The sequence below is a fragment of the Pelmatolapia mariae genome, linkage group LG5, assembly GCF_036321145.2.
Source record: "Pelmatolapia mariae isolate MD_Pm_ZW linkage group LG5, Pm_UMD_F_2, whole genome shotgun sequence".
NCBI lineage: Eukaryota > Metazoa > Chordata > Actinopteri > Cichliformes > Cichlidae > Pelmatolapia > Pelmatolapia mariae.
The window spans coordinates 35,077,928-35,092,475 of record NC_086231.1 but is presented as its reverse complement, the minus strand read 5'-3'; the positions used below and the strand labels follow the sequence as shown (position 1 = coordinate 35,092,475).

The 14,548-nt window shown below is 40.3% G+C and overlaps 1 protein-coding gene and 2 long non-coding RNA genes across 3 annotated transcripts in view; 1 reads left to right on the top strand and 2 right to left on the bottom strand.

Moving 5' to 3' along the window:
* Nucleotides 1-533: 533 nt before the first annotated feature.
* aldh1l1 (aldehyde dehydrogenase 1 family, member L1) overlaps nt 534-14,548 on the top strand; it is a 31,196-nt gene continuing 17,181 nt past the window's right edge. The window contains exons 1-7 of the mRNA XM_063474865.1: nt 534-626; nt 2,037-2,182; nt 10,450-10,684; nt 10,771-10,936; nt 12,402-12,503; nt 14,110-14,199; nt 14,379-14,516. Of these exons, the coding sequence (XP_063330935.1) occupies nt 2,056-2,182; nt 10,450-10,684; nt 10,771-10,936; nt 12,402-12,503; nt 14,110-14,199; nt 14,379-14,516 (858 nt within the window). The 5' untranslated portion in view covers nt 534-626; nt 2,037-2,055. The remainder of the gene's footprint in view (nt 627-2,036; nt 2,183-10,449; nt 10,685-10,770; nt 10,937-12,401; nt 12,504-14,109; nt 14,200-14,378; nt 14,517-14,548) is intronic.
* Nucleotides 6,182-7,043, bottom strand: LOC135933055 (uncharacterized). The gene is made up of 3 exons (XR_010573677.1): nt 6,895-7,043; nt 6,745-6,777; nt 6,182-6,440 (listed from the first exon to the last, which is right to left on the bottom strand). It is a non-coding gene; the product is annotated as an uncharacterized LOC135933055 (long non-coding RNA).
* Nucleotides 7,160-8,428, bottom strand: LOC134628159 (uncharacterized). The gene is made up of 3 exons (XR_010093952.2): nt 8,320-8,428; nt 7,560-7,671; nt 7,160-7,248 (listed from the first exon to the last, which is right to left on the bottom strand). It is a non-coding gene; the product is annotated as an uncharacterized LOC134628159 (long non-coding RNA).

The following is a 14,548-nucleotide window of genomic DNA, read 5'->3' as shown; positions in this document are numbered from 1 at the left end:
CTCCCCTTTAATAAGTACAGCATTTCATAATAATGTAATATAATTTAGTACTTGTATGATATATTTCCTGGACAACTGAAAACAAGTATTACTCCTGTACAACAATGCAACAGATCAGTTAAAGGTTGTGAGTTATGTTTTGTGACATTTTTTACCCTGTATATACACGTCAGGTTGGTGGTTATGCTGCATGTATTTATAATTGCTGGACTGATTGGCTGATGTGTTGATTTAAATACACAGAAATGTTTTGAGAGACTGGAGATTTCTAAACAACCAAAGCAAGCTAAACGAGTTTAAGGCATTTCTCCTGTGGACACTTTTGGAGCTTTACAAAAGTCAAATTACCTCAGTGTGCTGCAGGCCAAACACTTGCGTTATTATTGAAGTGTGTGCTGGTCTGTCATAGTTGACGTTTCTTAGTTTGTGAAGAGGGTCCCGTCACAGAAAGCGGCAGCTGATTGGCTGCCCCGCAACCTCATTATCAGCCCCTGTCCAATCACTCTGCTGTATGTGCATGTTATGTAATTGGGTCGCTGGAGTGTGAAGGGTGGAAATTAAAAGCGACGCTGTGCCTTCGGTCGCTCTTTCAAGCAAGCAGAGGAGCGCTGGGTCTGCAGGCAGCGGTAAGTGAAGCAGGATTCACTCTTAGTTTTTCAGACTCAGAGTGCACTCAGCTGATTGGTCTCTCGCCACTCACACGCATGTTAAAAACTGTGTAATGATAAAGTAGTGCAGCAGGTGCTGAGAGCTGCAGTTTGATTGCACGTACTGTAACAGTCTGCGCATGAATTCTTGACTTGTGCTGCACAGCACTCTGCTTATTCTGATGAATGCAAGTTTGCTCTTCACTTCAGCTGTCTGAAGTTGTCTCGCAAGTGCTCAACTCTTCTGCGCATTTGATTGGTCAACACCCGAGGCAATCCTCCATGCCCCGCCCTTTCAGCGCAAAGTCAATAAACTGTCAGAGATAACTGAGTTGTACAGTACTGTGCAGCGTAATGATCGAATTGCACTGACACAAGTCTATATATGAACACAAACACGGACAAACTAGGCTGCCTGTAATAGTTACTGATAGGAATCTAGTTATAAATTTACTACAACTTTGGATTCATTGATATTTCTTGTGTGTGCAATACTTTTTAGATGTCACAGAAAATAGGGTAACGATACTATGTGTAACATGCACTCAGCTGACAGTACAACAAGTACAGACAGTACAACGACAGCTAAGACTAAAGCAGTGAAGTCATTTTTATTTATAGAGCATATTAAAAACCATCAGGGTGTGCTTCATAGTACTTTTTAGTCACTTAATATAGCAAGCTATAGAAACTATGTATAGTTTGCTCATTTAATATAGCAAACTATACAAAACAGACAGTGACGATATCTAGAAATTGCATAAGACTATGAGAGAAATGCAAAAAGATTATGAAAATCACAAATTGCTGCACTGGACTGTATGTGGGATAGACTGTTCTAGAGCCTTTGGTTTATAACTGAGAGGGACTGAGAAAGTGTAAGTAAGCCAAAACAGGAGTGGTGTGTTTTAATGTGTGTATAAAGTCCAGCAGCTGCATGATGAAGCATTTGCATTGGAGAAAAAGTGGAGAAGGAGTGGTGGTTAGAAATAATGCTTCTGGTTTCTTTAGAGGCTTTAGTTTATCATGCTGTTGAACCATTCTACATCATATTGAAAAGTGTTTCCATTATTTTGTCCATCCTATTTATTTCTCCAAGAGGAGGTTAAATAAAACAATGCACCTCGCTGTATGCAAACAGGTTCACAGAGGCACAAACTGAAGGCTAGAAATTGACTATAAACAAATCAGCACCTTCCTAATAAGTAAAAACCAAAGAAGAAAACATGACTGAAATTCTAACATTAAATGGTCTAGTCAAAACTGCTGTTGTATGATGGCAAAAATGTTTGTTTAATAGGAATCTGTTCAGTCCATCTCTAATGCAATGAATAATGTGAAAATCCCATTCAATTTCATTTTTCTGCGTGCACATGTCTGCCACTCAAGAACACATAAAGGCGTGAGGATGAAGATTGCAGTGATTGGTCAGAGTCTGTTTGGCCAGGAAGTGTACAAGGAGCTAAGGACGGATGGGCACACCATTGTAGGAGTCTTCACAATCCCTGACAAGGATGGCAAGGCAGATCCGCTGGGTAAGAACTCACAACGTCAACACCATTTTAAAGCAAATATTAATGGGAATACTGCCTTTCTCCTGTCACCAAAGCAATGCTGAAAGTGACTTTCCAAGCAAGCATTTTTTGGCACATCTGCTGGGAATAAACTGATGATGGTGCCAAATGAAACTTTGACTTGAAATCGGGCCACTGGTTTTATCTCTGCAGCTCGGTCATCAAACTTGTGTTGTCCAAGTGCAGTGTGTTGTGTTTTCTTTATCGATGAAAGCATCAAATGAATGCATTTTCATATCAGAGCAGTAAAATGTCTGTAACTGATTTACATCACTGCAGAAGAATAAGGAACAACTGGAAATGAATTAGACTTTGCTTGACTGCATATACACACCAGTAAGGTTTGCTTACAAATGACTATACATGCTGTACACTATAATAAAAACACAAACGTAACCACTAGCCCACATTTGGAAGTGCTCAGAATCGTATCATGATCAGATATTGTCCAGGTGTTAATACAGTCTGTGCAGAAATAAAGGACCATCATAGACATCTGCTAATTAATGCTAAGTAAAATATTTTAAAAAATGCTAGAAATCCACTTACCAAAACTGAAGCACAAAATTCTTGGAAGGTTTTTACCACACAGAAGGCCACATTGTTTGTCAGATTATTCCATTAGAAAAACAAAACAAGAACAACACAAACATAGTTTAGTATCTTGAGAAATTATCAGGTGAGGTCACTATTTCAGGTGAGGTTGTGCAGTCATCCACAGGCAACACTTAACAAAACAGCCAGTCCCTAACTGGCTGTTTTGTTAGTTCCCAAAAAAGGAATGGACTTAAATAGGTCATTGGCAATGTTCCCTCTAATTTTTCATGTGTCTGAGCGAACACACAAACTCCCTGAGCGGTCCCTTGGACCACTGTGAGCAACAGCAGGCGTGTGCACTGTGGTCACGCCAGCATCCAATCCATCCAAGTTACATGGTTTATTAAAATAATCAAATTACAGCATTTACATTTATGTTAGACTACTTTTAATTAACTGCTTTAGCCCACTTACAATGAAAAAAATCTTGTTCATGACCTGTGTAGGATGTTAACACTATTGGAAGTAAAAATAACTTGAACTCCAATTTTGAAAACACAACTTTCTTTTTTTCTGACTTGTATTATGAGTCTGGGAGAGAGTCGTGTAACTCTCTGTCTGCAAAATACAGGATATAATGACCAATGTTGGGCAATTAATTATATAAGTTACTTCTTCAAAAAAGTAACCGAGTTATGCAAACAAAGTTTTTTGCAGCCGTTTACCTAAAAATGCAGCCAAGGCGTTTTTTTAAATAAACATTTCAGACTATTTACAGAACAATCAGCTGTTCTGCATCAAATTTGATGCCACACAAATTATTTGTGCCACTCCAAAAAATAATTTGTGTCCACTATGAGATAAAGGAGAACAACAGCCTGATACCTGCAGGCCTGACAACAGCAGATGTATCACTCCTGTAACACCTGTAACATTCAGCAGTCCCCTCATTGTTCTGACACACACAACAAAACTATTGACTACACTACACACTAACTACACAAGATTTGCGCTAAATGTCGAAAATCTCTCACATCTCAAACACCGCCGTCACTCCTAAAACTTCCCCCTTTCTAAACAACTAAATGCCATGTTGCCATATCATTTTTTTGATTGGTCGACATGGTACATTTTTCGACCAATAGGAAAGGGTGGGGGGTTGGTTTTGTTTTTGCTCACAGGCGGAGAGCGCTTGCGAGCGTTTTCCTTATAAAACACTGTTTTTACCGTTTCTTCCCGCAGTAAATATAAACAACGATAGTATTCAGGAAAAAAACAAACATTGCAGATATTTTTATCATAACTCTGGTTTTACGTGGCCTATCAACACAATTTAAAAACTGGTATAAAGTCCACACTTTTTCCATCAATTGTTCCGTCTGTCCTGCTCACATCTCCAATGGTTGTACACGTTGTCATTAACGTGGCTTCACTCCACATCAGCCACGCCGCTTTGCTAGCTAAAACACCAGTGTCGGCACATAAGGACACTGCCATAGCCTGTCAACCACGTTGATTAGCTGCATATATATGAATGTGAATCGCATTATTGGCTGGAGTCAAAGGAGTTTGCGAAGAAAAGCGTCTGGACTTCTTTAAGTTGCTTGAAGACGTTTCACCTCTCATCCGAGAAGCTTCTTCAGTTCTAAGGTCAAATGGCCGAGAGTCCCAGATTTAAACCCAGTGGGAGTATCCCCCCAAAGAGGGACAAAGGACCCCCTGGTGATCCTCTAATCACATGAGCCAAGGTGTGAAAGCGGGTGTGGGACCTAATCAGCCAGGGTTTCGGGTGAGCTCATTGTGAAACCTGGCCCCACCTTGTCATGTGAATTCCTGAGGTCGGATGGCCCAGGATGTGAGTGGGCGTTAAGGCGCCTGGGGAGGGAACTCAAAACTGGATTATAGATGGCAGACAGTTGGTGTCGTAAACCACCGCCTCTGTTCAAAGATGGTCGCTCACAGTGGACATAGATGGCTTCTTTCACTCCTCTTTCAAACCATCTGTCCTCTCTGTCCAAAATGTGAACATTGGCATCCTCGAAAGAGTGACCTTTATCCTTAAGATGCAGATGGACTGCTGAGTCTTGTCCTGTGGAGGTGGCTCTTCTATGTTGTGCCATGTGCTTGTGAAGTGGCTGTTTGGTCTCTCCAATGTAGAGGTCTGGGCATTCCTAGCTGCACTGTACAGCATACAGAAACTGGTTCGGGTGAACCAGTTTCTGTCTGAGTGTGTTGCTGGGTCTGAAGTACACTGTGATGTCGTGCTTGGAGAAAACTCTCCTGAGTTTCTCTGATACACCGGCTACATAGGGGATGACAACGTTGTTGCGTCTGTCTTTCTTATCCTCCCTCGCTGGTGTCTGATCTTCTTTTCTGTGCCTCTTTGCTGACTTTATGAACGCCCAGTTAGGATAACCACGTTTTGAGTGCTTCCTTTACGTGTGTGTGTTCCTTCTTTTTTCCCTTCAGGCTTAGTAGGAACATGTTCTGCCTGGTGGTGTCCCAGATAGCAAGGAAACATTGAAACAATGTTGAGTCAATATCAGGCAATGTCATTGAACCAACGTTGAGATCTGACGTTGACCCAACGTCACTCTTGCACCCATTTTTAATGTTGAAACAACGTCAGGTTTTGATGTTGAATCAATGTTGAAACCTGACATTGATTCGATGTTATATTTTCTAACACTGTTGACATTGAAACAATGTCAGATTCTGATATTGAAACACTGTTGAGCTATGGTGTTGATTTTCCACCTCTTTCGCACAGTTGCTTTTTATTGAAAAAAAACAAAAAAGGTCAATAGACATGTATCATTTGCAAAATACTTTATTAAAAGACAAAGTTTCCTATTTACATTTCTATGTTTCACGTCACTTTTTATTATTTACTCCGGGATGGGGATGGATGATGTGCGTCCTGCGTGCCACCCGTACGATCTGGAGCATATCTGAGCCATTTCTGGACTGCTTGAGCAAAGACCAACTCAGACATAGAGTTCGCCCCTACCTGCTGCGCCAGGCAATCTAGGACAAAAATAGACACACACACAAAAAAACAAAGACAAAAAAAGGGAATTAGAGCACAAGAATAAACTCTTGTTAATTGTCTTCAGCAGGGAGAAAGTATGTAAACTCCTAGGCTAATAAACATGAAAGTCACCAGGCGGAAATCAGCAAACTGCCGCATTTGATTCCCAAAGAGCTATAAGCTGAAAATGTGATATGTCTTAGCATGGTGTGCCGTGTATCCTTTAAAAAAAAAAAGAAAACATGGGGTCCTCGGGCTGTACAAAGTGTACAACCCGAGGACAAAACAAGCCGAAGACCAAAGACTCCATCTCCAGATTAACCGGACATGAAAGTCTTGTCATTAAGAAAGACAAAGTAATATAGCAAAAAACAGACATAGGAAATGTGAAACGCACCCAGCACATCAATTGATCCCTTTATTGTTCACTTTAGGCTCATAAAACTACAATAAATGTTAAAACTTACCAAATATGCATCTACACAGCGCTGTCTCTTTAAATGCCCTTTTTTGCTTTGTCTGGTCCTTGGTATTTTTTCCCTGCCCAGTTGAGTACAGAGGCCAGCTCCTTTGTAATGGCATAAACCATTACACGGTGGACTCGCACCTCCAGTGTGGTCCAGCAGCACCAATCAACGCAAAGCGTCTCACCTATAGACACATTTTATGAGATGGAATTAGCGTGTCTCATGTCTTAAATGTGTATGCAAGTGCTTGTGTGTTCACTTCATGTAATTGATGATAGAAACATGTCATTTGGTTTTCCCTAAAGCCTGATTTTCAAGTCATACAAAGAATAAACCAAAGTATTGGCAGTGCAATGTATTTCTATTCACTTTTGTTGGATATTCATTTGTTAGTTCTTGTAACTGCTAAAAGTGTTTACTAGTTTTTGCCTGTCACATATATTTGTTATACCATGTAAACTGTGAAATTCCAAGATTTTCAAACTTGCCTTGTAATAGTGGCCTCACAGAGTCTCTGGAATCTACAGAAAAAAAAAAATCACAACAAGATGACATTCAGGAGTATAAATTGGGTTTTCTTTTTAGATAAGAGTACAATGACATTGTGATGCAGCTTTAAAGCTTTTTTAAAAGCATACCATCTATAGGGAAGACATCAGACTCTGCATGCTGGGGAGATCGCAAAGCTGTGTCGGTTTGTGCCGGAGTGGCGAAAGGTGCCGGAAGCTGGGTGGGGCATTATGATGGTTGCTATCAGTGGGCTGGGGGGCAGACTGCGGAGTGATGAGGGCTGTTTAGAAAAAGATAATTTTTTAAGTATTTAAGAATACAGACAACTTGTCAAAAAAGTTTCCTTGTGTCAGACACAGATATGTACACAGACACTAGACAGTATTTTATTACCTGGTATTTTCACTCGAGGGGCCTGGGGAAACCGTTTTTTTGTAGGCTGCTCATCCTCTGAGTCCGTATATGTGTACAGGGGATTTGGTCTAAAGAAAAGAAATTAAAAACGGTCTTAAGTAATTGTAAATATGCTTTTGGCATATTGTTTCCTAAAGTTAGTTTGATTTCTAACAACACACACAGGAAACAGAGACGTGCAAGAAGGTACAGTATACAATGAATTTTTGAAGTGCACAAGTGTACACGGCTTTGCATTTTTAAAAAGTTTACAAACTTCCACTTTTTGGACTATATTATGTGGTGATATTGCAGTATGCAAGCACCACAGATATGTATAAAAGACAAGATCATAAATTCTTAACAATCAAAGATATGTTTGTGAATATAAAGGTTTTACTTGTGCTTTCTTTTAAGACTGGTCTGGGTTTCTTCTTCGGACTGAAGGTCAGACGTATCACAGCGTTCACGTGGATATCTCTGAAGACTGCGTTCTGCTTCGTGAAATGTGCCTGGAAATACAAACACAATGTACGGCCAGACATACATTACGTGTGGACAAAAGGTGCAAACGCATAGAAAAATCAGCGGTTTCAAAAATACGCTGGTACGTGTGGACGTAGCCTTATTCATTATTCAAGGCACAAACGGAAAGTCATGTACGCATGCAACGTAAAGTTAGTTGAGCGTGCAACGTACAGTCACGCATGCTGCGTGAGCATTCAAACTGAGTCTAAAGTTTTCGTGTGCGAATTGAAGCGAGTGCTCTCCAATCATCAAAAGTAACAAAGTCATTGAACACGTTTATACAGTTAACTTTACGTTTATCAATCATATATCACAGATTTAGACTTTTTTGTAGTACTAAGCAACTACAGAGCGAAAGTCTGGGTCAAGCGCCGAGGCGACGGCAAGAACAAAGGAAACCTCGAAGCGTTAAAGCTAGCTTTGTAAGGGAATATAACGAAGAAATTATGAAACGAAAATGTTTTCTTTGTTGATATACTTTGTTCGCAGTGCAATTTATTTGTTGCCGGATTGTAAGAAGTAGACACAATTTAAAAAACTCGTTAATGTACAACATTAACAAGTTTTTTTTACTGTTATTCAAATGCAAACATGGAAATACCGAGTAGGAAAAAAAAATCATTCATTCTTACCTTATACTAATCGTGGTGCAGGCCAGTGCAGTGCATGAACTGATGCCTTCTCCGGTCAATTCCGCTGAGAGTAAATCAAATGTCCCGCTCTACTGTAGAAGACAATGAATACCGGGGGAGGGGGGGGGGTGTACCAATGTGAGAGGGGTGCTGCGGAATAGTCCAAGTGATCGCTGCTTTAATTTCCCGGTCAACTATACATAAATTGCACGTAGACACGATTTTTTAAAGCTGGTGAACCACACCAAGTCATTGATAACAAATGAACAATAAATCTACTTTCTCTGGTACTTTATACCCGATCAGTTGCAATGCAATTTAATGCTCAACTACAAATCGATGGTTTTTGATGGTGACCGGAGCCGAATGATCGTCAACTATAAATAGACGTTTTCTCGACGTTGTTGTTGTCACCTGGTCGACTATAAATAGATCAAATATCAATGACAAAAAAACAACGGTGAATCAACATCGTTGCAACGTCTCTATAGTAAGACCGTCGGTTTACCACAGTATTTCAATGTTGTTACAACATTGGCATTTCAACCCCGACCATATACGACGGTTCGGATGAAAAATCAACATAGATTCAATGTCGTCTTGCTATAAGATAAGATAAGATAAGATAAGATAACCTTTATTAGTCCCACATGTGGGAAATTTGTTTTCTGGGGTAGGGTCCTGATTACTCCAAGTTTGTGTTCCAGAGGGTGATGGGAGTCAAAGAGGAGGTACTGGTCCGTGTGTGTGGGCTTCCGGTAAACTTCGATGTTGAGGTTGCCATTCTCTTCAATGTGCACGGCGCAGTCCGCTTTCACACCTTGGCTCATGTGATTAGAGGATCACCAGGGGGTCCTTTGTCCCTCTTTGGGGGGATACTCCCACTGGGTTTAAATCTGGGACTCTCGGCCATTTGACCTTAGAACTGAAGAAGCTTCTCGGATGAGAGGTGAAACGTCTTCAAGCAACTTAAAGAAGTCCAGATCTTTTCTTTGCAACTCCTTTGACTACGATGACCTGGATGACTGAGAACCTTCACAGACATTATTGGCTGGACTATGGAATAAGGTGGCATCGTTCTAATCCCAGCAGCTGGAACAGCCAGTGACTTACTGACTAACACTGCAAAACAGAATTGTTAACGTATTAATTTTAATTTCAATTCAGGTTAGATTTTTTTCTGTGCGCAGAGATCGTGCCAGCAGTGCGCAATTGCGCACGCGCGCAGCTTAGAGGGAACATTGGTCATTGGGAAACTTTCTGGGGAAAATCTGATCTTGTTGGGACATTGTCCATCCCACTTTGGATGGAGCAGCTCTCATTTCTAGAAATCTGGCCAAATTTATGAACCCCCCCCCAAAATGTGACTATCCAGAGTTGGGACCAGGAAGCAGAGTTTTACATGCCTCTCTGCAATTTCTCTTATACTGTCATTCCCACAAAACCCCATCCCTATAGAAATTGTGATGACATGCGACATAGCAATTTTATTTTTATTTTATTTTTTATATTTTTTACCTCTTCCTTTGTGTGGGTTATAATTCCAGATCCTTAATAACGACACAGACAGAACACACATTATACACAATGTAATACAGAAAGTTACCACTGCATGCTGGGCCCATAATCAAATTGCTCTCCAATGTTTTCACTGCAGTGTGAATGTTAGATAGAATGCACTTAGGCCCAGAGTGCTTGAATGAATGGGTAAATGAGGCATATTGTCTAAAGTGTTCAAGTGTTCAAGTAGCAAAGCGCTGTATGAGTCCAGTGTATTTATATAATATACACCTGTAAGTTCCAGACTCTACTCTGAGCTCCTTTACTCTGGCATTTTCCTGTATGCTTCCTTTTGGAAGCTGACCCATTTTAAACGTGTAAAGCCTTAGCAAATGGGAAAATTCTGACTTGTAAAATTTGACATCCTATAAGAGATAACGAGATGTTATTTTTGGCTGCCCCCTTTTTCACACGGTGTCACCACAGCGGGTAGTTCTACATGTCAGAATTTATATATATATTTATATCATAGAAATACAGACATAATTGCAGTACATGGAAAAGAAAACAGAACTGTTGCAGGATTTGCAGCTTTTCTCATTTATTGTGTTTTATCATTGTCTCCTGCAGCCACAGAAGCGGAGAAGGATGGCGTGCCTGTCTTTAAGTTCCCCCGCTGGCGATTGAAGGGCCAGGCTATTCAGGAGGTGGTGACTCAATACAAGGCTACAGGTGCAGAGCTCAACGTCCTGCCCTTCTGCTCCCAGTTCATTCCTATGGAGGTTATCGACCACCCAAGACACGGCTCCATCATCTACCACCCATCCCTACTGCCTCGCCACAGGGGAGCTTCTGCTATCAACTGGTAAGTGATGTTCATGAGATCAAGTTGAAGAGAAGAAAGACACAGTGACAGCTGTTTTATTTCACTTCCTGTATCGGTCTTCACAGGACACTGATCCATGGTGACAAAAAGGGCGGGTTTACAGTGTTCTGGGCTGATGACGGACTGGATACTGGTCCAATCCTGCTGCAGAGAGAGTGTGATGTTGAACCCAATGACACTGTCAACACCATTTACAAGAGATTTCTCTTCCCAGAGGGAGTAAAAGGCACAGTAAGTAAAGAAAGAAAGTGTGGTACAAAGACACTTTTATTGTAAATAAATTTCATACATTGGAAGGTGTGCAATATAATGTGTGGTATCTGTGTTCAGCGTGACTGCAACACTTCACCAAGGCCTTCTACCACAAAGATGATAGGATGCATTCTCCCAAACAACTTTGTTTTGATCCTCATCCTCACACTTACATCTTAACATGCTTTTATTTTACCTCTTAATAGCTACCTGGTCCCTGGTGGCTCATATTAGCAATAGAGATATTGCCACTGATTTTGTAATACTTAATTCTGCCACGGAGGCACTGCTATCCTGTGTTTTAAATATAAGTAAAAGCATTAATGCAACACTGTCCATGCAAAATAATGACTAGTGCATTGTCATAAGACATATTTCGTGTATGTACTGAAAGGTGATGCCAATGCAAAAATTCATTGTCCCTCATTCTTTTTAATGGCCAGTACTTTGGAAACTCCTGTGGTTGTAAAAAAACATAAATCTATAGGTTATCGGCCGTTGGGTCTGTCGCTCCAGAACAGGGATGTGAAACTCATTTTACATCAAGGCCCACACAGGAAAAGTGCAAATCGTATATATGCCTGTCATATTTTCCAAAGCTGTTCAGGAGGCCAGATTGGAGTGTTTGCAGGGCTGATTCTGATACCCGGGCCTTGTGTTTGACACCCCTGCTCTACAGCATAAAAGGAATTTAGACAAATTTTATTGAATTCAGTTTTTTAGATAGCACCACATTACAACAACAGTCACCTTAAGGTCTTTTTATTACATTATAAAGTAAAAACACTACAATAATAGAGAGAAAACCAATGAGACTACCCTCTAATGGCAAACAATCTGCAACAGTGGGAAGAAAAACTCCCTTTTAACAGGACGAACCCTCCAGCAGAACCAGGCTCAGGGAGGGGCGTCATCTGCCATGACCTTTTGGGGTTGATGGTGCTTGTTTTCATAATCAGAGTTCCCTGAACAATAGGTGACATCATGGTGGCTATGTTCATCTTTTATATAGTGTGTATCTTGACCACAGTCACCATCCTGTCAGTTCCTTGGTTATGAAATGAACTGGTGATCATCAAGTTGTTTTTTTATTTAAATGTGAAATCATTATTATGCTGTAGCTGCAGGACATACTTTTTGAATCGGTCTAGACATATTGCTTTCTCTTGCAATGGTGTGAAGTTAATACAGTTTGCTATGCTAAAGGTAAGCTAAAGATCGCCTTGAAGTGCTGGAAAAAACAACCTGTAACAGAAATGAAGTTTGTTTTATTATATTTATACAGTTAGTTATCTGTGTTTTATGTGACTGATCATTCTGCCTGTGTCCTGCGATTGCCTGCTGCGAGTTTCCCAACATCGTAAATACTGTGATGACAAAGTTCAGAAAGATAGCTCATGCAATTTAAGATAGCGCAGCTTGAACTGCATTTTTCTGGTTCCAGGTGGAAGCTGTGAGGCTGATTGCAGAGGGGAAGGCCCCGAAGATCACACAGCCAGCGGAGGGAGCCACGTATGAGTGCATCCAAAAAAAGGACAATGCCAAGGTAAAACACAAGTGCAGCTACACCACAGTACATCCACAGACATAAACATGCAGAGTGTCGGTCACTGCTGTTCGTTATGTGTCAGTGCAGCTGCCATATTTTTCAGGGGGAACTGGACCAGTTTAAATGGACTGGTACTTATTTAATACCTTTTTTCCTCAATTTGAGAACTCAAAGTACTTGCTGGTACAAGTCTCATTCACTTAATCACACACATTCATATCTTTTATCTAACGTTGCACAATTTTCAGTTGATTTTCAAGCAGGTTCTTTTTTACCCCTCAGCTGTTAAAGGCTGATGAGGTCTTATCGTCACCCAGGCGTGGATCCTCAAGTTTGTGAATATGATAACTTGAGAACAAGGCGACATAAGATTTTCAAATTGATACCATAGGTACATCTACTAGGAGTAGAATATTCACAAATATTATTAGTTATATATTATTTAGTTATAGTTATATTATTAGTTATTAGTTATATTAATATTATTAATAATATATATATATATATATTTTTTATGGGATATTTAGTTAAGCTTAAAATGAAGGTTTTTTTTCTTATGCTGATAATAATGTGGTCTTGATATGTTTATAGCACATTTTACAAAATGCAGAAATGACTTTTTGTGATTCTTTGCTGTGAAAACTGCAGAAATTAATTCCATCATTTAAATGAGCAGTCTCTCCTTTTCTGTCAAAGTCTGACTTGAATTAACGTCCTTCTTCTCAGCGCTGCCGTCTTTATCTGTCTTCTGATTATATCTTTTGTGAATATATACACATATAAATCTATGTGCTGCTATTCTTTCAACTTTTTGACCATGATGTAAAGAAGCTTATCCAAAACCACAGTTGTAAATAAGAAAGCGTTCTTTTGCGTGGTTAAATAAAGGTTAGATTACCATCTTGTGGTACAAATTGGTATTACATGCAAACACTTTGGATATAAAGTCACTGTGATTATTACTTCTCATTCTCTTGATAGTTTTTTGTTAATTTTTAAGTCAGATATCTACAGGTAATACCTTTAACTCAGTTATTGTTACTTAAAAAAAATTCTCCTACATACTTTTAGAAATATCAGATCAGATTACCCAGACTCAGACCGACTCCCAAGGCAGTGGCAATGGATGCATCTCACAAGGTCACATGTACAATGAACCAGGAGTTCAATGTACATGTGGAGGGAAACATTTCAATTCAAACCTTTGCTTTTGAAAATGTGAGCTTTTTCTTGCTGCTGCAAAACAAGGAACAAAGTACAGTTTCTGGATGTTACCTACACTGTAGTGATTTACACTTTCAGCTAACACACAGTCCCACTTTGAGACAGGAAGGACATGCAAATCCCTTAAGAGGTTGCATCATGTGGCGTAAGGATCCAGCAGATAGAATATGTAAAAGGTAAACGGACTGGTACTTACATTGGTCCACACACTCACATGGATGCATCAGTGCAACCCTAGGGTACTTTGACAGGCAGACTGGAGTGGATGAGGAATCGATCCACCAACACGCTCAGTAGCAGACATCCCACTCCTCCTGAGCCGCTGTGGTGAAGCATTTACATTTGAACTGGCAGTGATGACTGTTTCAATTTCTAACAGATTGACTGGAACCAGTCTGCTGAGGTTCTGCACAACTGGATCAGAGGAAACGACAAAGTGCCGGGAGCCTGGGCCGAGGTCGATGGACAGGTAACGGCTTCTTAATGCTTTCTGTCTGTATCCTGTACAGCTGACTAAATAAAAAATGTTTGACACAATACTTCTGAATTTGAACCTGATCAGAGCGACGGCTCACGCAGACATGCAGAATCAAAACATGATGAGCAACTGCTTTTGGACTGAGTGCCGTTTTACATCTCTCTCTGTAGAAAGTGACTTTCTATGGCTCCTCTTTGGTGGATAATGGGACTGCAGTTAATGGTCAACCCCTGGAAATCCCTGGAGCCAGCCAACCGGGTATCGTCACTAAATCTGGCCTGGTGCTGTTTGGCAATGACGGCAAGACTGTAAGTGAGATTATTAATCTCAGGAAACTGTT